This window comes from Sinohyriopsis cumingii, chromosome 19 (genome assembly GCF_028554795.1).
Source record: "Sinohyriopsis cumingii isolate HCF-2022 chromosome 19, ASM2855479v2, whole genome shotgun sequence".
NCBI classification, from domain to species: Eukaryota; Metazoa; Mollusca; class Bivalvia; order Unionida; family Unionidae; genus Sinohyriopsis; species Sinohyriopsis cumingii.
Window position 1 is genome coordinate 65,603,834 of NC_142979.1, and position 27,164 is coordinate 65,630,997.

Sequence of the window (27,164 nt, forward strand, 5' to 3'; positions counted from 1 at the left end):
AATGATATCCCTCCTGCAGATAATTGCCACTGTGAAGTACCATGTTTGCTGAATTTCCATCCAACCAATTAGATATAAGAGTATTAGACAGATAGATGGACAGATGGGTCTGTGTTGTTTTTTCTATTGATTACTGATTATTCCTAACACACTACATAGACCCTGATCTGCTGATCTGGGTATGTGCAGTTTACAGCGTGACTTGTCTTATAAGTGAACATACACAGTACTATTATGTGCATGGTTTAGAAACCTATCATCTGGTGATTAAGGAATCAAAGGTCTATCTTTATTGACTCTTTCATCATCTACTTTATTTAAACATTAATGATACAGGAAGATTTCATTTATAAGTAATGAATAATGTGCTGTGAGTCCAATAACCTAGTAGCCATCCCTGACAAGTGCTGGATTGAATTTTCAAACAAAAGTTTTGATTCCTGAAGAGGGTCACAAAAAGGTCACCAAGAGGTGAGGAGACATTACCATAGAAAATAATTTAAATAAATCAATCTGACTTACAGCCAAGAATGTAAATTCCAGTATACAAATAACAAGGCAACAAGATGGTACAGTATATAAAAGGGTCGTTACCTCTTCTTTATTGAAATGCAAATCATGACGAGAAGTAGGTGTCAAAGCCTAAAAAACTAAACTGACAAAGAAAGTTTTGTGTGTGTGTGTGTGTGTGTGTGTGATTTGGATTTTTAACGTAGCTTTAACCATTTTTCAGTAATATCGCTATGATATCTGCAGTGTGGCAGTTTATAGTGATATCTAGCACTGGGGCATCATGTCGCAGACATGTAGCATATGTCCCAGCCAGTCACATTATCCTGACACCAGGCCGGTCAGTCCAAGTGAGGAAGCTGTTAGTACCATTTTTTTAAGTCTTTGGTATGACTCGGCCGGTAATCAAACCCATGACCTCCCACATCCGAGGCAGACGCTCTAACCACTAGGCCACAGGAGTGGTAAGAAAGTTTTGGAAAAATATAAAAATCAATTATCAATAAAGGCATACATGTATTGACAAAACAACTTTCAATATAAAGAGTCGGTGGTGTAATGTAACAAGAAATTCTGGGCCCAAGAAAAACCTAATTTGCCCCATCCCCAATATGTTGGCTTTGGTGGTTGCTGTGCCACTGTACAGAGGTACCATGATCTTGGTGGATATGGTATTAACACAGACGATCTGTGTATGGAAGTACATGGAGCGAGATGTACTTCATGGAAAATGTCATCTGAAAAATTAAAATGACAGGGGTAAGAAACGACACTTAATAGGCAAACCAAGTGTTTGTGATGTTGAGGTTAATCTGCTTTATAATGGATACAGTATACACTCGCTTGCAAGACAGATCAAACTGCAGACCCAAATCTGCAATCTCATAATGTGCCACCATATTTAGGTCTATGCAGCTGGTCAGACTAACCAGTAGAACAAATAACACTGACCCTGACCTGCCACTGCATAATGCAGCAGCAGATCTCGATCCATATAGTTTGAAGGTGCACCTAACTTATACACTAGTATGAATGAAAATTGTTGATCTAAATTCATCTATTCCCCATGGATGATGTTCTTGAAGTCAAATCCTATATTTTAACCATGATGGTTGGTTGCTAAAGGTTTAACACCATTCTTCCGCACACGATAGGCAGTCAATATATCTGGTGGAGGAGGAACCCGGATAAACTCAGGAAGAACCAACAACTTACAGGAAGCCACTGGCAAGCTTTCTCACATAATGATGTTGGTTGAGCTGAGAGATGAACCCATGCCGAGAGAGGTAAGATATCAGTGATCTGTCAAGGTGAGTACTTTAGACCACTCGGCCACCTGGGGACCCCAACCCCATTTCAGAGCTGGACAACAAGCAGAAATCACTGATCACATGGATCAACAACAGCTTTGCATATTAATATATATTCATTGTTTGTTTTTGTGTTTAACAGCACATAAACAAATTAAAGTAATATTGTACCAAATATATTGTGCCAAGTCATTTTTGTACCAATTGACCTTAATATCACCTAGCCATTTCATTTCATAACTTTGCCACAAGATGCAAGCACATTCAAAGTCAATAGGATTTAACTTCTCATCAACAAGTACCTCTTTTGAAACATCTTGTGACATGTACACCTGCCTCAAAATGATATGAAAATATCCCCTTCTTGTAAATATAGACCAAGTCTCAATAATTCAATTTGAACCATGCCCATTAAAACTGTCAGGTAAACCCAACATCCAATAAAGGGATTTTATTTTAATTGGTATGGATAAATATTTTCCCATAAATGTCACCATATACAAATTTAGTGTTCATAAGGACATCATAAAACTTAACTGCAAGACCAGAATGCGCACATGTAATTACATCATGCATGACAAACTACTTGTCATAAATTTGATATTTTTATACAATCTGTCTTTATTTATCCACCTATATACAAGAGCCTAGAAGTGATATTAATTTAAGGTTTATCTTGAAAATTTGATGCATTTTTCACACTAAAATCTTGTATCCCACTTTTTCCAACTTACATACATGTATTTATAACGGGGTGGATATTTCTTTTGTGTGTTTCATGACTCAAAACGGTACTGAATTGAGTCAATGAACACAATAATTTTATAAAGTAATTTTTTTTCTCCTGCAAATGTGTTTTGACTGTCCATCACTTGCATGTTCATTTTAGAACCAATATGGCAGATTTCAGGATGAAGATACCAATAAGCATTTATATCAGCAATGGCTACAATGCCAAGTGTCCCAACTATTGTTTCTGCTTTGTATGGATTTGAACAAAGGAACTTGTATTCAAAAACCAAAGTCATGAGAACACTGACATTCAGGAGCCATGACTTCTCTAAATGATGAATGGAATGCTTGAAATCCAAGAAATCATCAATACAAGTAAACTTCCCATTGGAAGATACCAAGATAAATCCACATGGGCCATAACTCTGTCCAAAATGGAGCAAATGATACAAAACCCATAAAAGACACCTCTATTTCTATGAAACCATGTTCACATCAAACAGCATCAGAATAGGTTGAATGGTTCTGGAGCTATGCCGACTATAGGCAACATCCCATGTAAAGATATTAAGTTGACTGAGTGTGTGTGTGTGATTTGGATTTTTAACGTAGCCTTAACAATTTGAGTTATATCGCTAAGATGTCTGCAATGCGACAGTTTATAATGATGGCTAGCACTGGGGCATCATGCTGCAGACATGTAGCATCATGTTCCACCCAGTCATGTTATCCTGACACCAATCCACCCAGTCATGTTATCTTGACACCAATCCACCCAGTCCTAGCACTTACCTAATAATGCTAAGCACCAAGCAAGGCAGCTGCTAGTACCATTTTTTAAAAAGTCTTTCATATGACTCTGCCAGTGTTTGAACCCATGACCTCCCACATTCGAAGCAGACACTCTAACCACTTAGGTCATGGGACTGGTCATTAAGAAAGGGCTATAACTGAGTTCAAAATGGTGCAAATGAGATAAAACCCATAAATGGAAAATCTATGTCTAAGATGAAATGTTCCAAAAGAATTCCATCAGAATATGTTGAATACTTCTCAAGGTATGCTGATTTCAAGAAACATTCCATTTCACCACGTGATGACAAGAATTTGATTGACAAGGTCTATAACTCTGTCCAAAGATGGAGTGGCTGAGGCTAATCCCATACGATGTATACTGAAGTCTAAGAGACAAGGTTCATACCAAATTTCATCAGAACATGTTGAATGGTTCTTGAGCTCTGCAGGTAGCAAGCAGAAAACATCCCATTAACTCATTAACCCTTGGAGGTTTTTGTTGTTTTTGCCTAAAATTCGAGTAGGAAACATTATGAAAGCCATTTCCGAATACATCCTAATGCATTGATTTCCAACAGATTTTACATTAGCCTAATGCCTAGTTGTGCTAGAAACATCATGTTCCATTGGTTATTTTGCTCGTGCATGAGCAAAAGGGTAAAAGTTGGACTTTTTTTTGTTGCTTAATGGACCCATCATTTTCGTATCAACACCACTCTTTATTCTAAATGCCCACCTTATCCTACTTCCTGCAACTTCAGACCAGTCTGCCTTAGATCTGAGGCCAAAAAGTCTAAAATCTGGACACAAAATCGGATTCCAACCATGGGCAAAATTTGGGTGAGAAAAAACAAATGGGTCCAAAAAATTAGGTTTTTCCCTAGTGCAACTAAGATGTCCAGATTGTTTGGTATTATTATAGAGCTACATCTGTCTACCTTTCTATAATGCCATCCACTTTAGTGTATCTTACATGACCTTGACGCTACAGAGCTTGGCAGTAGGCTACTACCTCCTGCCACGTAAACACAGTACCAAGGGTTAATGAGTTAACCCAAAGGATAAAAAGAAAACGAAAGTGCTGGCAGAGTTTTTCATGGACAAAGGATATTTTTAACATTACATTCCATCAGTGGGAACCACTTGACTTGTACTATCTACTTTACAGTGCTGTGCAAACTGAAAACTCTTATGGTTATAAAATTAATCAAGCCACATAAAAATATATTAATGATCATAACATAAACCTTGAACATCAAACAGACTGCAAATCGGCTTTCTGAATGTATTCTATAGTCTGATTTAATTTACATTAAGATAAAAATAAAATGAGATTTCAGAAGAATAAAAAATTACTGCATCTTTACTTCTGAAAAACTAAACTGCACCATCCTCAATCATTTTATTTTTTCAAATGTATACATGATTTTTATTTCATTTTTTAGACTGCATTAAATTTTTGTTAATAGATAAATTTCAAACATGTCTTCTAGTATTTGATGAGTGACAGTCTGGCAATGTTTTGTGAACCCAATGCAATCATGCAAACTTAACCAAATAATCAAATAAAGATGATACCTGATGTCATTTTAAACATCTCGAAGTTTTCTTACATTTAATTTCCATTCATAGAAATATCTGAACAAATAAAACATTTTTACTCAGTCCATCTTGAAATGAATAAAATGACCAGACCATTAAACAGCCATGAAACTAGTATAGTTTTGGCTGGCCCCCTGGATTTACGCATGGGGCACCCTGTGAGCATGGCATTTGGAAATAAACTTTTAAACAAGTTTTATATGATATTGATCTTAAAACTTTCTTCCATCACTTTAAAATTACTTTCTCTCTAAAGACATATTTTTAAAAATTAGTAACATTCAGGATCCCTGTGAGCATGGGGCCCAATTGGGCCAAATTGGTCCAATGGGCCTAGGGCTGGCCCTGGAACCAAGACTCGAACTCATGTGGACTGAGGTGAGATATGTGAGTAATCTGTAAAGAAGAGTGCCATCGACCATAAGGCCACCTCTCGGAGAAGCATGTCACTCTGGCCATGCATCTTTGACTGATGGTACTATACTCTCTTCAAAGTAAGATTCAACTGCAAAACAACACGGATTCAGATTTATCATCACGTAAATTGCTTTGCAGTTTGGAATATAAAGTAAAACAAAAAACAAAGATGCTGACTTGCCAGCACATTACAGGACAAGGTCTATAATGATTGCAGTTGGACTGGACTTACATACTGTATAATAATCTTTTACAAACCCAGCAACATGGCATGAACATCATCTAGCACAGGGGTGGGCAAACTACGGCCCACGGGCCGCATGCGGCCCGCCATGGGCTTTCACACGGCCCGCCAAGGGTTTTCATGTGGCCTAGGAACAAGTCATCATTCGCACTGACTCTGTTTATGTTACTCTGTTTATCAAATAAATGTGCTTCTTTTGAAGTTTAAGTTTTCAAATATTAACAACATATTAACAACTGAAAATTAATTAGATGTTATTTAGAAAAACCCTTTGTTTTTGCTATTTCAAATATTAATTATTTTGCTTAATGAACTATGCAGCCCGCGACAAGCTGTAAATCTGTGTATGCTGCACTTACACTGGAAAGCTTGCCCACCTCTGATCTAGCATGATTACTACTTGTCAATCATGTCCAGCAAACCAATTTACCTACCACTTGGACAGACACTTGAGGCTACACTTGTGAACTTGATTTGACCCATGTCATTCAACACAGGATGTTCACCGGGAGTGAAAATATGACTGGTGAAAATCTGCATCAGATCCTTTACTGGGCAAAAAAATATATCACTGTATGCATCAAACCATAACCATACCAGTACATATAAAAAAATGACCAATTCACAAAGGTGCTTGGCATCATGTGATTCATAGGCACACTGGATGCTTGTTAAATGTTCAAGTATACTGACCATCACCATAGACATTTAAATGTCACTATATACATGTATCATATACAATTTCAACAGGGGGAGGGGGGCCTGGAAGCTGAGTGGTCTATGGCACTTGCCTTTACCAATCACTCCCATCTCACCTCAAAACAAAGATAAAGGCAAAAGCAAGCAAAATCCTTAAAACACAAAATAATCTTTTGAAAATAAGAATATTAAAAAAATGACATTCTTTGCTGAAAAATCATTAAAACACATCCCAGGGAACAAAAACTGTCTCTTCTACATCCTGAGCCTGCAGGGAGGACTGAGTAAAATGTAAAACTGATGCTGGACAAGTAATAGTTCCAAATCACCTGCCCTGTAGGACAATCAGCCAACTGAACATTTTTCAAGACATGCACCAAAATCAATGGCAGAAAAAGCTTAGTGCAGATATATAAAGCAAAACACAAGTTTCTGCAAGGAAACCAACTGCTATCTTCAAGTCATACACACCTTGACTTTTCTCCTTTTGATCCACAAATCAATAGATTCATACTTTCCACTTTGCAAAGTTTGGTTTGGGTGTATGCAGCAGAACCCAGGCTGGAGAAAGTGACCTTGACCGTTGCCCTTTTGACACCTAAAGCTAAAATGTTCTTGTCCTAAAAAGTTAACTATCTGCAAAGTTTGGTGAATGTTAATGTATGTGAAGTTACTGGGTAAAAAACAAATTATTAAAGGATCCAAAGACAAACAGATGGACTGATGGTTGGATAATTTATCTCTATTATGATTTTCAAATACTGAAATATGGCAATTGGAATTTTGAAGCCTTATAAAACAAAAAGTATGGAGGATACCTGACAATGAATCAAAGTCACCCATATATTGCAAGGAAAACTCGGTCAAAATGATGTTACTGTACTGATACTTGGTCCAGTTCTGACTCTGCAATGTGGAAAACCCCTGATACATCATATGACTCTGTCTGATGATCAAGATAACTAATGGACACAGCAGCTGCTGTGGCTAGCATACCAAAAAGGCTCTAGGTTCAAATCCTATCATTAGATCAGCCTAGATTGGCTACCAAGAAGTGCCCCCCACTCCACTCCACCCCGGGCAAGGCACTTTACATATATTGCCTCTGCACTCTATAACCTACTTGTGTTGGTGTGTTGTACAAAATCAAATCAAACCAAAAAACTGTCTTGAAACAAGAATCCATCTGCTGTGAATCTGGAAAGGGTTATTTACATCTCACAATAGAGGAAGACAATAAATGTGCTGAATAAGCTTTGTGCATAAGATGACAGCCAGACAACATAAACCAGACAATACAAATTGTCATGATATCCTGCACTATTTGCAAGTTGTAAACACAAATACAGAATGTTTAAACATATGATTCATTCATGAATGACAATCTGATCCTGACTTGCTTTATTTTCATTTCTATTCACTGTTCTCCTTCTCTGTTTAATTAATTTATTAAAGTTATTTTTGAATATTAATTACAAGAACACCTGCCACAAGCAGTCACAGATTGATACTTTATTTCAAATTTCATATCTGTATTTTCCTGAACATTAATGTATACCACATATACTCAGTTATAAGTCCAACTGCAAACAACATCTACTCTGATCTGCCATCACATGAAATGTCAGCAAATTTGGGTCTATGTTGTCTGTTCCACAATCACTTCTAACAAGATATCCAGATCTGCCAGTGCATTATGTGATATATATATATATATATATATATATATATATATATATATATATATATATATATATATATATATATATATATATATATATATATATATATATTGCTGTGAGAAAGTCTGTTGAAAACAGTTTATTAATTAGTACCAATGTTTACTGGTGTTGCACATTTGAGAACACATCTGTGAACTCACTATCTTTGCTATTATATCAGTCTTTGTCAGAAAAAGAGAGCAGACATCAAGTGACACATGCAGACCTGAATGACACTACCCTGTGCACTATTATCTTACCCGACATATTTATAAATTGCATTGAGTATCATTTGCTACACACCTCAAAAGGAATATCCCCCAATCATTCTTTCAAATGAGATAACAAACAAATTTATTCATTAAAATAAGGTAGCAAACAATGGTGAAGACTACCTAATTGTCATATTTATGAATGAACTTGACAACCACAATACACATAGCGTGGGAACTATGCAATCATTGAAAACGGTTATGAATGAAACCTATCACTGTTTTGGCAATTAGCTGATAAAAAAACTAACACCTGAACAGTTTATCCTGTGGTCCAATTTTAAATGACAAGACTGATTAATTGCATGTACTTTGTAACTCTTGTCAATACCACCGCAGATATACCTACCTGACCTACAATTACATTTTTATTTTTAAAAATTATTGTGAAGTCATCTGTAAGCTTAGTTTGACCACCTTTCATGCTCTTTGAGAGAAAAACTGGAAGATGAACATTAACAAAAATATTTTCTGTCAAAATTGGCAATAAAGCTCAAGGTATAGTCAACTTATTTCCATGGTGAATTATCTATCTGAAACTTGAAAAGTGTTCATTCAAAAACTTTCAAATATATATATATATATATATATATATATATATATATATATATATATATATATATATATAATCTGCAGCTAAAAATATGAGGAAACCTTATTTCTTCTTTCAGTCAGTGTGACTTTATCCCTTTTGACCCTAAAATCCTAACCAGAAGTGCAAGTTATTCACAAATCTTTGTGAAGACATGCGTTGAGAAATGAAATTATCATGCAGAAAATAAAACGTTCATGGACAAACTGGGTTATAGCATAAACATACTGTGCCAAAATGGCAGGCATAAAATAATGTGAGTAACACTTAAAACAGAGAGGCTCCATTTTTCAACCCAACACAACCTGTTATGTTCCCACAGAAAATCATGCCAAGATTCAGGAGATATTAGCCAGACAAACTTTTGACATATTCACCCCACCCCCAACCCTTTTTCAATTGTGGGGGTCAGAATTATATTTTATTGAACAGACATCATTATAATCAACCAATCAGCTGTTTTGTAGTCACCTTAAATTTTGAATGCCTCATTTGCTGATCAACGTTTCCATTCTATTTCAAACTGGACCATGGATATGTTAGCAAACAGAAATATCCAGATAGTTTTATGATCCAGAAAACAATTACCAGTAAATTAAATTTTCCGCACTAAATATGTTGTCTTTATTGCTGAATTGCACAAATAATGGACCAAGAAATACATTTATCTTCTTTGTAACTGGATCTTATAATGGGGACTTTTGGAGATTTAAAAGTGAGGCCAGTGCTTACTATTGCAAAGAAAGCATGTTTACGCGTATGTTCACATTTATCTGAAATGGTGGCAACTAAAAAATGAACAGTAATGACTGCAACTAGGGATTAAGGTGGAAAACTTTACAAATACCCAGGCCTTTTTCAATGTAATAATGCATTCCTAATCACAGCATTTAGAACCCTACCCTATAGATGATAACAATGAGGTAAAGTTGTGAATGGATATTACTATATATACTTAATTCCAAGTTGGGGGCCCTGAGTGGCTGAGTGGTCTAAAGCGCTCTCCATTACGGATCACTGCCATCTCACCTCTGTCTGCGTGGTTTCGAATCTCAGATTTGGCTAATGTGGGTATGTGAGAAAGCTTGCCAGTAGCTTCTCATGGGTCGGTGGTTCTTTCTGGGGTTTTCCCGGGTTCTTCCTCCACCATTAATACTGGCTGCCGTGTATAGCCTATCATGTGATGAAAAATGGCATTAAACCCTACAACAACAACAACAACAACTTCCAAGTTGAGTCAAACTCCAAAGAACAAAGATCCTGATCTGCCGTAGCATAATGCACCTGCAGATCAGGGTCTTTGTTGTTTGTTCTACTGATTACTCCTACCAAACTGCACAGATCCAGATCTGTCAGCACATTATGTAACGGCAGATCTGGGTCTGTGGAGTTTGCAGGTGGACTTGAGTTAAAAGAGAGCATATATGGTAATTCCGACCTGCAGATCAGGGTCTTTGTTGTTTGTTCTACTGATTACTCCTACCAAACTGCACAGATCCAGATCCGTCAGCACATTATGTAACGGCAGATCTGGGTCTGTGGAGTTTGCAGGTGGACTTGAGTTAAAAGCGAGCATGTATGGTAATTCCTTTTTATACAAAAATCTCTTGAATTTGTTTTTATGCATGGGATATTTGTCCATTGTCAGACTTAGGCCCATCAAGGGGTCATAGGAGAGTGTATAAACCAGTGTTGGTCCAAAATATTTTTGATTTTTTTTGTAGAGGTGGCAAGTATACTAAGGTATTTATAACTATTAGAATGGCCTTAATGGAACTAAAGTATGTGACCAGTCTGATAATTATTAGAATGGCCTTAATGGAACAAAAGCATGTGACCAGTCTGATAATTATTAGAATGGCCTTAATGGAAAGTATGTAACCAGTCTGATAATTATTAGAATGGCCTTAATGAAACCCAAGTATTTGAAGCATGTGACCAGTCTGATAAAAATTAGAATGACCTTAATGAAACCCAAGTATCAGAAGCATGTGACCAGTCTGATAACTATTAGAATGGCCTTATTGAAACAACAGCATGTGACCAGCCTGACAAAAATTAGAATGGCCTTAATGGAAATAAAGTATGTGACCAGTCTGATAACTATTAGAATGGCCTTATTGCAACCAAAGTATGTGACCAGTCTGATAAAAATTTGAATGGCCCTAATGGAACTCAAGAATGTGACCAGTCTGATAACTATTAGATGGAACTAAAGTATGTGACCAGTCTGATAATTAATAAAATGGCCTTAAAGGAGACCAGAAACCAATGAAAATACAGAATAATAATAAAAGCACTATAGAAGAAAACCTGATTCTGAAGTATCATCTGTGACCGTAATGCCAATATTTAAATACTGGCATATCTTCTAGGAGCTGAATTTCCGTGACCTTGTATGCAAAATTTCCACTCCTATTCAGTCACTTTCGGGATGTGACATCTTAGTAGCGACTCCAGCATCCCAACTGGGAGTTGCCAGAGTAAAAGACAATGCCGTTTTGCATTGCTTACAGGTGTAATAGCACATTAAGAAAAGCCTGTGGACAACATTTTTTTCTTTTTCAAAGATAAAGGCATAAAGTATGGATACATTATTACAAGCGAGTCGATTTCAAAGCAACACCATACAGCACTCTGTGATCATTACATTTCTAAAGGGCTGTTACAAGAACGATCCTGAAATAAATGACAGCTCTAGGATATGCAAATGCTAGGCCTAGACTAAAAGTTGTTGCTATTCCAGACATACTGTTGGATATTTTAAATTCTGGGAAAAGTGTTAAACGTGTCAGTTATGAAAATAGGCAGAAAGCCGAGTAAGCGACCACAAAATGCAAAGTTAATTCACAGATCTTTTATCTACACCAGCAGTGCTAAAAATGTGATAGCCCGACACCTGGGGCCCCTCTAATTTTAGTTTGGGCCCATCCTGTATTCAAAGTTAGGTGTCCGTCGGGTTTGTTGGGAAAAAAAATAGTTTGCCTGCGGAAACCTTGATCGTGCTGATGAAATGAGTAAATGTATTTTCAAGATGTTGACATACATACCTTAACATGGCACAATTGAAATCAAATCACCTCTGTCCTAGTTGAAATTGAGATCTTATTTTAATCAAATGGAAGCTTTGCTAAAAATAAGATTCTAAACCCCTGACATGGTCATGTTTCGAGAAAACACAATTTTTAGTAATCTTAAACAAAAATTAAAAATTTTAAAAAAAATTCAGTCTATTCCTGTTACACATAGTATGTATAAATGGTAAACTGTAATGATTGGAACTGATATAAAACTATCCCTTGGGACGTTTAAATGGCAGCGACTAAAAGAAAAGAGGTCAGTTATAAAATCAAAGTTTCAATTTAACTGGCTGACAACAGAAATTGGGGGGAGGCTACTATTGACCCCACCCCTTGCCCCAATGTGCAAGCACCCATGGGATGCACCATTTCTCCCTGTGAAATGCCTCATTATCCCCCAGGACAAGACCCCTGTATCTTATTCTGGTCAGCTGTGGCTAAACTGCATCTAAAGGTTAGACTTGAGTACACAAGCATAAGGCCATTGTGACTAATTAACAGTTAATCCTTATCAATTTATTTATCTTGTGAAAAGGACTGCCCTTTGGACATACTTCAAAGAAACCATGTTCTACAATATGTATATGTAAACATCAGCATTGATTGGCAAATAAACAATGCCCTATTTTATTATAACTTAATATGCCTTGGACTTAAACAGTTAAAATCTGTTTTCCCCACATTTAAATCCCACCTTATTTCCTTAGGTTTAAGTCTCAAGGCGTGTAACACTGTTTACTGAATAAAATATTTATTCTGAATTAGTTCTTTGGGGGCACATATACTGCGTGGCATATTTTCTTTTATTCCTTCTTTTAATTTAATCATGGTAATTAAACTTTACATATATGGTAGAGGAATGTCAGGCGTTAACTGGCCGAGTTTCTTTGGTGGAAAAGGAGATTGTTTTTGTTTGCAGAAAAAAGTAGGCAACATTCACAGCAATCATTCATGGGATTTAAGCTAATTGGGGACAATTTTATTTTTTTTAAATGTTTTTATTACTACAATTCTGTTGTAGTGTTTTAAAAAATCTGAAATTTACGTGTTGTAGTGTTTTAAAAAATCTGAAATTTAAGTGAATGTTTAATCTTAATATTCTATTTACTGAAGTAAAAAACTCGTGTGATATTTATTATTTCGTCACTACAATATTCACAAGTGATAAAACAGAAAACGGCATCTGTGGATTGTATACGTTTTATCTATTTATGTATGTTTTTTTTCTTCTTCTGAGAAATGAAAATTGGCAGACATAATGTAATAATAGGGAGTTCTCTGCAAAAACTTGGGGAGATAGTACGAGATCGGGAGGTAGGTGTGGAAATACCCCCAAAATCGGGAGGTTTTTCTCCCGGCTTGAGAGTTGACAGGTATGAACTGTCCGGGCTTGTGGAATTTCAGTCAGGGCTAGTGAGTTTATTTAAGTCACCAGCCCTGAGCCTGGGCCTAAAAAATTTCTTTCAGCACTGACCAGTACAGTACATAAACTATTTATACCAGACATGTATATACTATCAGATTTGTCAATATGCTATCTGTAGCCTGCATATAAAATACACTGTGATTGAATCATAAGAAGGAAGCTTTTTAATGTTTAAATTAAGTACTTATGATTTCTGCTTTGCAGATTCATTTGTGGGTTTTTTTGTGTGTGAAAAACTAATGCTTAATATTTGACCGATGAAAACCATTCTCAATGCCTTTTACACCTCCAAGGTAATGGATATTGTTTCACACACAAGCCTGTCCCCGTTCTAGTCTCTTCACCCAGAATTCAGCATTATCTCTCTGCATTTCAGTGTGGGATGTATATTTACAAGATATCATACCTTTGGTGGTGGTGGTGGTGGTGGTGGTGGTGTGTGTGTGTGTATGTTGGGGGTAGGTAATGAATATGTCATTTACATATAATACGATTGAACCTCATCCTTCTTAAATGAATTTATTGCACTGTGGTAAATTTTTAATTTTTACATTGGGCACCATCACTTAATTCTTATCACATTTTTGCACAGCACACAATGTATAAGTATTTATTAAAAAATTACATTGCGTTTTTTTAAATTACAAAATATGAAATATGAGCACCTTCTTACAGTTGTACTTTTCTGCTGTCAGGTCTTAAACACATTGTTAACACACAATTCAACAGATATAGCTATGAACATAACTCAGAAGCATATTCAACTTTTGAATTAGCAACCCAAATCTGGTCTCCTCTTGTCTGTCTCGCTCGCCATGTATATGTTTGTATTTGACGACTGGCTAGTATTGCGTCACGGGACCACGTGATCTGTCGTCTCATCAAAGCTCAGAAAAACTCGGCAATTTACGGAATCGTGGCATCTACCTGCCTACGATATTTAATTTAAAAACATCACAGTCCAATTAAAATTTGTAGAGAATTACATACATAAAAGGAAAATTTTTGTTTCTGGTCTCCTTTAATGAAACCAAAGTATTTAAATTATGTGACCAGTCTAAAAAAAATTAGAATGGCCTTAATGAAACCCAAGTACCTGAAGCATGTGACCAGTCTGAAAATTATTAGAATGGCCTCATTGGAACTAAAGTATGTGACCAGTCTGAAAATTATTAGAATGGCCTTAATGGAACTAAAGTATGTGACCAGTCTGACAACTATTAGAATGGCCTTAACACATTAACCCCTGGAGGTTTTTGTCATTTTCGCCTGAAATTTGAGTAGGAAACACATTTTGAAAGCTATTTCTAAATACAACCGAGGACATCAACTTCCAGGTGATTTTCCAATAACCTAATGCCTAGTTTTTCATTGGCTATTTGGCTCGCGCATGAGCAGAAGGGTAAAAGTTGGAGTTCCTTCCTTATTTTTTTATTTAACGGACCCATTATTTTCGTATCAAGACCACTCTTTATTCCAAATGCCCATCTTATCCTACTTTTTACAAGGGTTCATCTGTCTGTGTGCAGTCCATACTGGTCTGCCTTAAATCTGAGACCAAAAAGTATAAAATCGGGACACAAAATCGGATTCTGACTATGGGTGAAACTTTGGGTGGAAAAACAATCAGGTAAAAAAAATGAGGTTTTTCCCTCTGTATTTTGTAGTGCAACTAGAACTTCCAGATTATTTGGTATCATTGTAGAGCTACATCTGTCTACCTTTCTATAATACCACCCACTTTAGCGTATCATGCATGACCTTGATGCTACAGAGCTCGGCAGTAGACTACTACCTCCTGCCACATTAACTTGTCTCCAGGGGTTAATGTGTTAACAGACATGAGTTTAATTGATAGATCAGTTGGTATACTCATGATATGGACTCCCTTTGATTCTAACTTCTGGATTGCATGAGTTTCAAAAATAACACTTGTCAATATCAAGGTCCTATCCAATGTTTTGTTGCCAATATTTTAGGTCAGTTATATGAGACTAACTGGCACATAACAATGTAAACCTCCAACTGCGTACTCACCCACTCAGCAATGAAAAAGTCTGATTCAGTTGTGAAGCCAAGTGGGCACCACCTCACTCCACCCCCCACAGTAGGGGAAGGATATGACAATGTCACAGCAGATTTAAATATGGCATTATCTCAGGCAAAACAGTGACAGACAAAATGTTTAAGAACCCTGGTGAGCACTGCTGACACTCCCTCCACAATGGGGAAGGACTTGATAGTGTCACCATTCAGTTAAATATGGCCATGTCTCAGGAAACAGTTATCAGTCAAAATGCTTACAAATCAAATGAAGCTCACGATGTACAGACGTCTTACTGTAGCTGGGAAATAAAGGTCTAAAATGACCAATTTGAAATAAACTATTTATTTTGTCCTTAAAAAATGGATTGCATCTTGACAGCATGGATCTAAATATGCCGATAAACAAGGTGTAAAAAGGTGTTTACTCACAAACACCAATCTACAACAAGGTGTTTACTCACAAACACCAATCTGCTCCATAGCACATTTTAAGGAAATGACAATATACAGATTAGCACAGGGGAAAATACTGATCCAGTCTGAAAATTAAGTTGGTTACCTAATTTTGGTATGCTTGAGTTACTCTCCTGGAGATGTGATCATATACAACTTTCAAGAGTGGGTGAAATTGTATGGTTAGCAAAAACAAATTTCATGACTTTGTCAAACCTTGCCCGGGGCCATTTCACAAAAACTCAAGGACCACAATATCTTGCATTGTCAAGTAAATTAAAATCGTAATTGTGTCGTGTTCAAACCAATACTTTTTAATAATTCCTAGGAATGTATTTCGACAATCATTTATCATGGAAACACCACATAGAACACTTAATTAAAAACTGCAGTAATGATCTAAATCAACTAAGAAATCTAAAAGGAACATCCTGGGGAACTAATCAGGAAACTCTACTAACAATATATAAGTCACTAATTAGATCCAAAATGGACTATGGATGTCAAGTATACAACCCAGCCAAGCAAACACTTTTACAAAAACTAGACTCCATACAACGTAAAGCATTAATCATGTGCACCAGAGCACTCCTGTCTACTTCACTAGATGAGCTTTAAATCCTAACAGGGGAAATGCCATTATACTTGAGAAGGCAAGAAATTACTCTGAGATACTCAATTAGACTAAATAACCACCCAAATATACACCGCACCAAAATTACCATAAATAAATGTAACATCACATTTAAACATAAACTAGTACCAAATATTCCTGGCAGTAAACTAGTCCTTGAACTCAGGGACAAACTACCTATCCTTGAGCAACAGGAGGAATATGCAAAACCGCCCGACCCAACTCCTTGATCACAAACTAACCCAAGGATAAACACCAAGGTTACCGAATATGGTAATAAACTCGATCAGGAACTATAACTTTAAACAATTATAACAAACGACATTGAAATGTTGTACGAAGGATTCACTAAAGTCTATACGGATGGATCCAAAACAACTGATCCACCTAGAACAGCAGCTGCAATAGTTATCCCAGAAATTCCATGACTTGTCTGAAATATTGCAAACTTTTAAGGAATCCCATGACTTTTCAAGCTCCTTGAAATTATTTTTTTAAATTCCAAAACTTTTCTAGGACTCCACGTACCACTGGAACCCTGTGTAATGAAGAGATAGCTAAAAATATGCAAGTCACTTAAGTATGAAATTGAGATTACTGAGAAATAATTTTGGTTCGGATGGGTTAACTGAAAAGAGAAGTAAACCAAGCATGAAAATGAGGTCACAATGGCCTAATTTCTGTATTTTAGGATTACATAAGTGTGGGTGAAATATTGTCTGAAATAAATTTTCTAAGACATTGAGGATGTAACAAAGAGATAGCTAATAATAAAAAAGTTATTAAATCACAAATATATGGTCACAGTGACCTAGTGTTTGTATTTTTAAGGGTAATCTCATTAAGATGCCATCTTTATACTACTTTTTATGAGTGCAGGTGAAAGCGGGTCCAAGATTTTCAGGGCATAACAAACACACTGCTACAAATTCTCTCAAGCATTAAAATCTTGTGTGTGTGTGTGTGTGTGATTTGGATTTTTAATGTAGCTTTAACAATTTTTCACTCATACCGCTATGATGTCTGCAGTGTGGCAGTTTATAGTGATGTCTAGCACTGGGGCATCATGCCGTAGACATGTAGCATGATGTCCCACCCAGTCACATTATCCTGACACCAGGCTGACCAGTACTAACACTAACCTCTTAATGCTGACTGCCAAGCGAGGCAGCTGTATCATTTTTGTAAGTGTTTGGTATGACTCAGCCGGGGATCGAACCCTCGACCTCCCACATCCTAGGCGGATGCTCTAACCACTAGGCCACCGGAGTGGTCCATTAAAATCTTGTCATACTGCTCTGATTCTTGGTATGGCCAGGTCTTGGTATGGCCAAGTCTTGGTATGGACAGGCTAATTTTGGTATGGTTGAGTTCTTTGTCATGATTGAAGGCAAGATAGGGTCCAAAATAATGTGGTGAAATCAACAGTTGTACAAATACAAACATCACTCAAGCATGCAAATAAGGTCAAACTTGCCAAATTTTGACATGTTTGTGGTATTTTTGTCCAGAAGCAAACCATTTTCATGAGTGCAGGTGAAATATTCATTGGTTTCATTTGATTTGTTGCTTTATGGCGTAGCAACAGAAGTAGTGCTGACACAACTGGAGCAATACATTACCTTGCCCAAGAACACACCATGGTAGCTGATAAGGCCTGATTGGATAGTGGGATTCAAACACACACCTACTCGGTCATGTGTTCAGCATGCTAACCACTGCATCACAGCAGCTCCTATCTTCATTAGACTTCTGACAAAGGAGGGTGCATTAAGCCTATTGTACATCCCCTTAGCCCAAAGGGAAACCAAGATAGTGAAAGTGTAATGAATGATGAGCTGAAAATACAAACATCACTCAGGCATGCAAATTAGGTCTCTGTGACCTAGTTTTGGTATGGTTGAATTTCTTCATCCAGATGTATCTACATAACATTTTTATGATCATAAGTGTAACAGGGTCCAAGATATTAAGATAATGAACAGCTGGAAAAAAACACCACTCAAACATACAAATTAGTTCAGTGACCTAGTTTTCATATAGCATTCACTCTTCCAAAAATGCATACACATACCAATTTTCTTAAGTGTACGTGAAATTGGGTTTGAGATATTGAGGGAATAACAAAATATGTAGGTGACAAAGGAACAAACAAACAAATGTAGGAACACATAAATGAGCAAGCAAAATGCTACATCCCCTCCCAGCATTGTTGCCAAGGGTATAAAGAATGATCATATTTTAATGCTAACAATTTTATTGATGACTCTCAATTGAAAATGTTTGCAAACTGCTATGGATGTACTGGAAGAGCAGCCATTTGGTATACTATTGTTTCCAACTTTATGCAAGAAATTCCCTTGACCTCATTTAAAGCATTCCATCTCTAAAGTGCTCTATATGTTTTCTAGTAATTCTCATCACCTGCAAAGGCAAATTGTCCTTAAAATTTTCTGAACTACCAGTCATAATTGGATGTACCTACTTTGTGGCTTTGTATGGTACCGAAAACCTTGCTGATTCTTGCTCAGTCCATACAAAAACAGTAGCTGAAGACTTTTTATTGGGAAAGCGACGCTGGTCTTTGAGCCAAAATGGAAAAAGCAACCATGCATGTTATTTTAATGTAAACTTGAAATGATGAAAAGGTACAAGTAAAGCGAAAAGCCAAAGTATTGGGAAAGCCAGAATGATCTGGTATTTGGGGCCTACAACTGCTAACTCCTTTGTGTACTGAACAACAGAATAGTGGGAATGATTGAAAATTCAATGAGTGTGTATGAATGATTGTTTTGTCTATTTTTGTAAACTTTTTCTGCATGCAAGAAAATCACGTTTTCAGAAGGTGAATCCTGAAACCAAAATGAATCACATTCCTAACCAGAAATGTGACTCTTAGCCATTATGACCAACAAGGTAAAATTTATATACTTACGCTGGTCTTTTAAGAATTTCATTTCCTTGTCTGGCAAACAGATTCTTGCGGATATCAAACAGGGGACTGTATTCTGAGCTTGTTCTGTACACAGAATATTTTACAGGAATAATACGACCAATTTCTGAAACAGATATTTAAAAATATGCAATTCAGTATTAAAATTATCAAATAAATTTCCTTTTCTTAATAAAAAAATAGTCACAGGCCAATAGACAAAGCAATTTCCCATATATAGTGAGACTGCCTTATAGTTATGCAAGGTGTGTATGTATGTATGTATGTATGTATGTATGTATGTGTGTGTGTGTGTGTGTATATATATATATATATATATATATATATATATATATATATATATATATATATATATAACAATTTTATTACCATATAATGAAATTGGACCCATAACCATATCTTTTATAATGGGAACTACATCAAGGGCCTTACAGTGAGAGAGTGTAATATTTGCTCAAATTGGCTGCATAAACTTAAATGAAATCCAGTATGGAATATTTACTTGAAATTAAAATATATGGACAGCATTTAAATCAGGTGACTAAATGATGTTTCATTAATGTCATTTATCTAATAAAATATATCTAATAAAATATATTATACCCTGATGTAAATACTGCCCATGTGCCCTTAATTCTTATGTAACTATGACCTGCACATAGCCACTGACATTTGCAATATACTTCTTCTTAATTTGTGATTTACATCAATTAAAATAAGCTGAAATGCAAATTTAAATGCCTTTAACCTTGACATAAACGATACCAATAAATAATTAAGTTACAGGACAAAACAGACTTTTAGTGTACCAGAAAGTGATATGTGCTTTTCAAATTTTATTTTCCACTCTTAGATCACGACCTTGTAGGATAAAAAGAACTTTTATTTCAGGATCAAATTCTTTTTTGATGAAACATGAAGAACGATTATGTCAAGTTTCTGAGCTTATGAAATTATTTATTCAAGAAAATCAAGAATATCACAATGACTATCAGTTGAAGACAAATATAATAAAACACCAAAAGAATAAAAACAGCCTGCTTAGCAGTATTCAACAAAATACCAGTATAGTGTAACTTAACTCTGGTATATCTATCTCTACAGCCATCAGGTTTTACCAAATTAAATTTGGCAGGTGCTCATTTTGTAAACACAAGCATCATTATAGACATTTGAGTACAACCTGGCAAACAAATTGATGATACAACTGGAAAGAATACAAATATCTCTGGATCCATAAATGTCATGATATCTGGCATTTAATCTGTCATTGATTGCAGTGGAAAGGAATGGAACTTGTCAGAAATTTACAAAGCATCATGGGTAAAATAAAATGTGCAAGACAAAATGAAGACACTCTTGTTTGTATTGATAAAGACAAGCCGGTGTAATTGGTGAATGAAACCTAATGACCAAAGAAATAGATTGAGATTTTAATTATTAAAAAGATGTTATCACAAAAATACTATAATTTGATTTCCCACAATAAAAAAAATAATGTAAAACTGAGCTGAAATCAATTGAAAACAAATATAATAAGAGACTGAGTGAGATGTATATTAAAGTTCACCACACATACATTCATATATCACTGAATAAAAAAACAACAACAGTGAATTCTTAAAATTAAACTCAACAGCATAGTTAAATACACACAGTTTGATAACATTCTTTTATTTAATCATATTTTGAATTTCATTCCTAAGGTGCAATAAAACGGAACAGTGAAGATTCATCATCATTATATATATATATATATATATCCAATGAGAGAAAAGCAATGCTTTTGAAGCCATATCAACTTCTCAGTTGAAGATAAGGCCACCACTTCAATTAAAAAATAAAAATCCATACTTTCGATACAGAAATTATTGTCCACAAAAGACTGTTTCATTGTTTTCATGCAAAACACGATTATGTCCTTCATTTTCATCAATGTTTGGGACTATATACAAATCACCATGCAAAATGCCACCAAATGTCTCACCAAGAAGTTGTGTAGTAAGCATATAAAACCAAAGACACACATACCTACCAAATTTCATGTCGATTATAAGTGGAGTTTTATGAGAAAAAATTACAGTAAACAGTCTTTTATGCAGGCACTATTGAGTTTGTTTTTATAGACCAAAGGGTTTCGGTGACTTTGACCTTCACTCAAGGAATGCAGACTTAAAGTAAAATTGTTGTGCAGAATTCTTTATCGTATTAGAGTAGCCATGACCTTTAACCTTTAGATCCAAATCTAAAAATTTCTTTTTTTAACCTTATTGATAAGCCATCAATGAATACAGTCTGAAACAAAAGTTACTGTGCAAAAAGCCATTGCCAATATAAAATGAATGACATTGAGCCCAATGTCAAATGGGGAGAATGATCATGTCACTGAACTAAGTGTCTATGCTTGATAATGATTCATTCAATGTATGAACAAAATTTATCAAGTTTATAAAATATAAGGGAATTACAAAATGTAATTCAAACTTTCCACATATTTTCTATGATTATGACCTTGAACCCAAATCACATATGCACAAGCATGCGTCTCAGAATGAACTGTCTTAAATAATTTCATAACCACTCACCATAAAAGTATGAAGAAAATCCATCAGCAGGTTTAGGAAATATAGGCAAATAAACAAACATTAACCAAAACATTAAGGTAAATCTTGCTGTTGTGAGAAACATCATTTTTGATCTATTCTGACCAGCCCCAAGAAGTGCACTCATTGCACAATCACTTGTACTAAAAATGATGCATTTTATTCAGTTTAGTCACAAATTGTGATGAAAACAGATAAAAGGCTATTCTTTTCCCTTTATAATTTCCCAAATAAAAAAGGTACAGAAAATGGCCTACCAATTTTAATGTGTCATGACAGGAAATGTAAACAGCTTTCCAAGTAGGCCCTACTGCTTACTCTTATTATTTTCAAGGCATATTGCAAACAATCGTCACAAATCCTTCTATGGTCATAAACAAAGTAATAGAAAAGAGTGAAAACAAACAAGTTTTGTAAAATTCAACAAATAATTTATTTCCCTAGAATACAAAGAGAAAACACAACAAAAAAAAAAAACACTTAGAGTAATGAAAATGAAATCCCAAATAGTCCAAAAAGTTTTATCACCAGTCCTAATGAATAAAGTTCTAGTTAAATTCCAGTGGTGTTCGAAATGATTTCTGCACTGAAGGTGTTGATGTGCCTGTAGTGGCCTGTGATGTGGTACTGTGACAAGTCTTTTGAAGAATTACAATATAATCTGGGGGCCCCGAGTGGCCGAGTGGTCTAAAGAGCTCTCCGTTACGGATCACTGCCATCTCACCTCTGTCTGCGTGTGTTCGAGTCCAAGGCTCGGCTAACGTTGGTACGTGGGAAAGCCTGCCGGTAGCTTTTCGTGGGTCGGTGGTTCTTTCCTGGGTTTTCCAGGGTTCTTCCTCCACCAGTTATACTGGCCGCCATGTATAGCCTATCTTGTGCTGAAAAATGGCGTTAAATCCTACAACAACAACAACAACAACAACAACAATATAATCTAAGATGTCCTTGTCTGAATTCACTACAATTCCCAGTTAATGTCTCTGTCCAAGAATATTATTTATGAGTACTAGTGAAAAATAATTTGATTAAATAAAACCAATATGAATAATGAACACAACAATAAAAATTATATCTGCTTCAGATGCTATTGCTGGAATAACCATCAGAGAAACTGGAAGGAAGAGTTAACTTTGTATTGAAAATGTCAGATTTGAAATTGACCAGACTCAGTTATTTGGAAATCTTGAGGTCAGGCTGACCGCAGTTTTGGCACCTAGTTATAAAAGGCAGTAGATATATTTAATCCTGATTGGTTATGCTAAATAACAGGCATGGTTCCCATACAAAATTTCTTGGGTTTTATATGCCCCCATTGCCAAAAATTTAGTCAGTCTACTTTTTTCTGCAAGAGGTAAAACATAATGGAAAAAATTCTCTCATAAAACATTTGTCAAAGGGACCAGATGTCTGGAAAGTCAACAGGCACAATTCAGGTGGTAGAAGTGAATAAAGCTTGAAAGCACAAGGTATTTGCATCAATCTCATGTAACTCATTGATACCAATATAATGATTTGCTTGAATTTTATTTGCTTATATTTGCATGAATTTATTTGTTTAAATTTGTAGATCAATATTCTTGATATGCGTATAACTGAGTTCATCTATCTGAATTCATACAATGATCTTCTTTATATCAATTTGAAAAATTGTTTGAATTTGACATCTTGTTTGTTATAGGAATCTAAGAATTTCATGCATGACTTTAGTTGATATGAGTTACAAGAATCCGTTTGAATTCACCAATCTCAGATGATTTCATGTATGCTAAAGACTTGAATGTGTGTATTCAATGAAAATAATGTACTTAAGCCTTGTAATGAATTATATTCATTCATTTGTGCAACTGAGACGAGAACGGAACTGTTGTGTCTCGTGTGATGTTAATGCAAGTCAGCTATTAAATAACCATTAGGAAGTAAATTAATCTTATGAACTAGGATTGTTTATGGTCTGCCATGTTTGGCTTAACCAGATAGCCTATGGTATCTGTCTGAATTCCGATAGGACGATATCTGACATAACAAGAGGGAAGTAATGATCTATTCCCAGTGGGATATCTGACAGAAGATTTTGGTTTCTTCTCTGTTTTTTTTAAAATGGGAATAGCTCCAATGATGTATCCACATACCTACCAGTCCAAGCATCTACATATCTATGTACTTACGTATACACCTACCGACATGAAGTTTGAGGGCCAAAAAGAAGTGAGACAGTAGGGAGGTTGGAGAAGGAAAAATGATAAAGGACTGAGAAGAACAGCCACACTGAGGTTGGAGTGGACTTGAAATAAGCAGGTTATGAAGCTGTACAAGGCAATGACTTCGATTGTTCCCTTGATTCTATGATGAACCATTCCTATCATTTAAGACAGATGTCTATGTTTTTTGGATTTGTTTGGATTTAGAGTCGATGTATAATTCATTATTTACAGTTTAAAAAAATTGCCAAAAGATACAAATCTTTGCAGCTGCCTATATGCTAAATTGCTGACAAGAGAAACAAAACAACATGTTTAATGTTCAAATATGCATGCTCTTTACTCATTATTTATCGAACTGAAAGAAGATGGAGGCACTCCTTGTAATTATTCAGCTGCCATTAAACCTAGCATAGATTAATGAAACCTTTTCAAAGTCCCTGATAAACAGATTCACTGAACAAATATACATGTAATACCTCATTGTACCAACATGGAGATTCAACCATTATGACTCAACAAACAGGCCCACAAAAGTGGCTAAAAATCTCAAAAATCTCTTTGGGGCTAGTCAGGAATTTCTTTTTTATATTGAATATAAACAAAAGGCTAAAGTAAGCTAAAAAATATACCTCTCTAAAGGACCTTCTAGATCGACTAGATGTAATAACAAATAACCGCTGCATATGATCAATGTGAAATCTATTCACTGAAAATAAATGAAACTGCAACTAAAAACTTAAAGCAAGAGACCAAAGTCAGCCTAATATCACTCACCTCACATATTTAGGTTCAAAGGCAAATGTAGTACTGTAATGATGTTGGTACATTGAGCTGAAAGACACCCATGTCAGGATAATTTTCAACTCAGTAGAAATTGGTGGTGAAACTGTACTGTTACTCAGATTTCAGCTGGACTAGATGATAAAATGGCATCATTTTTTTTAGGAATATGTGAGTGTGTGTGTGTCTGTGTATGTGATTTGGATTTTTAATGCAGCTTTAACAATTTTTCAGTCATATCGCTACGATGTCTGCAGTGTGGCAGTTTATAGTGATGTCTAGCACTGGGGCATCATGCCGCAGACACGTACAATGATGTCCCACCCAGTCACATTATCCTGACACCAGGCCAACCAGTACTAACATTAACTTCTTAATGCTGAGCGCCAAGTGAGGCAGCTGTCAGTACCATTTTTGTAAGTCTTTGGTATGACTTGGCTGGGGATCGAACCCACAACCTCCCGCACCTGAGATGGACACTCTAACCACTAGGCCACTGGAGCAGTTTTAGGAATGTGAATAGGAACCATGTTAGGGCTCTGCCTAACTCCTTTGGTCTCACAGGTAAGGCAGTTCTGATATGATGGGAGGTAAATATTAGTTTTCCACCCAGCTGCTATGGAAGCCAACTGTATCCAAAATTGGTTCAACCTTTCTTGAAAAGTCAAAATTAGTTTTCCATCTGGTAGCTAAGGAAGGCACACAACTACCAGGAAACACTCTGAACACAACTTTTAAAGAGCATGTCAGAAGAAGAATTCCTACTAATCTGGAAAAGTCGAAAACAAGTTTTCCATCTGGTTGCTAAGGAAGCCACACTGTTGCTAGGGGGACAACTGGGTCAAAATCTGAGACAGAATGTCCTAACAGACATTCCTACCATCTGACCAAAAATGGCTTGGGCATTCAAGATAAAAAAGTTGAAAACAGGTTTTCTATCCAGTTTCAATGTAAGCCACTGCAAGGGAAGTCACCTTGGACATGACTTTGATGGAGCATATATGAAGAAATAATCCTATCATTTTGGAGAAGAAACTGAAAATGTTTACCAATATGTTGCTATGTGAGCCACATACTTTCTAGTGGAGATAGAACATGGTTTTGGTACAGTATGTCCTGAGAAATTTTAAAACTAAACTATGATCTAAATTATTTACGGACAGCAGGATACAGTAATGAACTGAATGTTCACTTGGTCATGGTGACCTAAATTCCAGACATAATTACAAGAATAGCTGCATTTATATTTACTCAGATTTTAAAAAAACTGGATGATTGTTTTTTTGTTCAAACATAGTCAAGCTGACAATTTTTCTAGATATACAAAGGTGTTTATAACTAAATATGTTTCTTTTGGTATCCTAAATAAATAAATCGTGGATACTTCTGGTTTCCTTCAAACAGAACAAGTGAAACTGATCAGCAAAATGGGTAAGTGATAATTTCAGGTCATTCACATGAACAAAGAGATCAGGAACCAATTTTCTTGTCCAAGAGGGTGATTATATGTACTTGAGTTGATGGTTGCAGGAACAAGTTAACCTAAAAACAGGTGACTGACACCATAAATCAGGCAATAATAATCAGTTCTGTTATTTGTGTACTACATATACTGGCTTACAAGTCATGTTGCAAACAACAGACCCTGATTTGCCTTCGCATAATGTGCTGGAAGATCAGGGACCATATTGTTTGTTCTACTGATTAATCTTTACAAACATACAAACAGGATAGACCCGACTCTACCAGTGTATTATGTGATGGCAGATCTGGGTCTGTACGGTCTGCAACTGGACTCGACTTAAAAGCAAGTACATATGGTACTACGCAGGGCACTCCAGAACATCTGTTTATTTCTGATTTATGTGTCTACAGAATGTTTCACTGATACAAATGAAGGCAATTAGGTCTTGGGTAAATTAACTTGCTACTGGTACTGTGTATGTATGTATGTATGTATGTATGTATGTATGTATGTATGTATGTTTGTATGTATGTATGTATGTATGTATGTGTGTGTGTACACATATTTCTTTCCAAACTACGATATTATTAATTACATAACAAATAGTGTTTCTGCATAAATGTAGTCTC

General features: G+C 35.8%; 1 protein-coding gene across 1 annotated transcript in view; it reads right to left on the reverse strand.

Annotated features, from left to right (window-relative positions):
• LOC149775867 (somatomedin-B and thrombospondin type-1 domain-containing protein-like) overlaps positions 1-27,164 on the reverse strand; it is a 90,690-nt gene that overhangs the window by 24,315 nt on the left and 39,211 nt on the right. Inside the window, exon 3 of the mRNA XM_089944061.1 lies at positions 19,469-19,592. Coding sequence (XP_089800187.1) covers positions 19,469-19,592 — 124 coding nt within the window. The remainder of the gene's footprint in view (positions 1-19,468; positions 19,593-27,164) is intronic.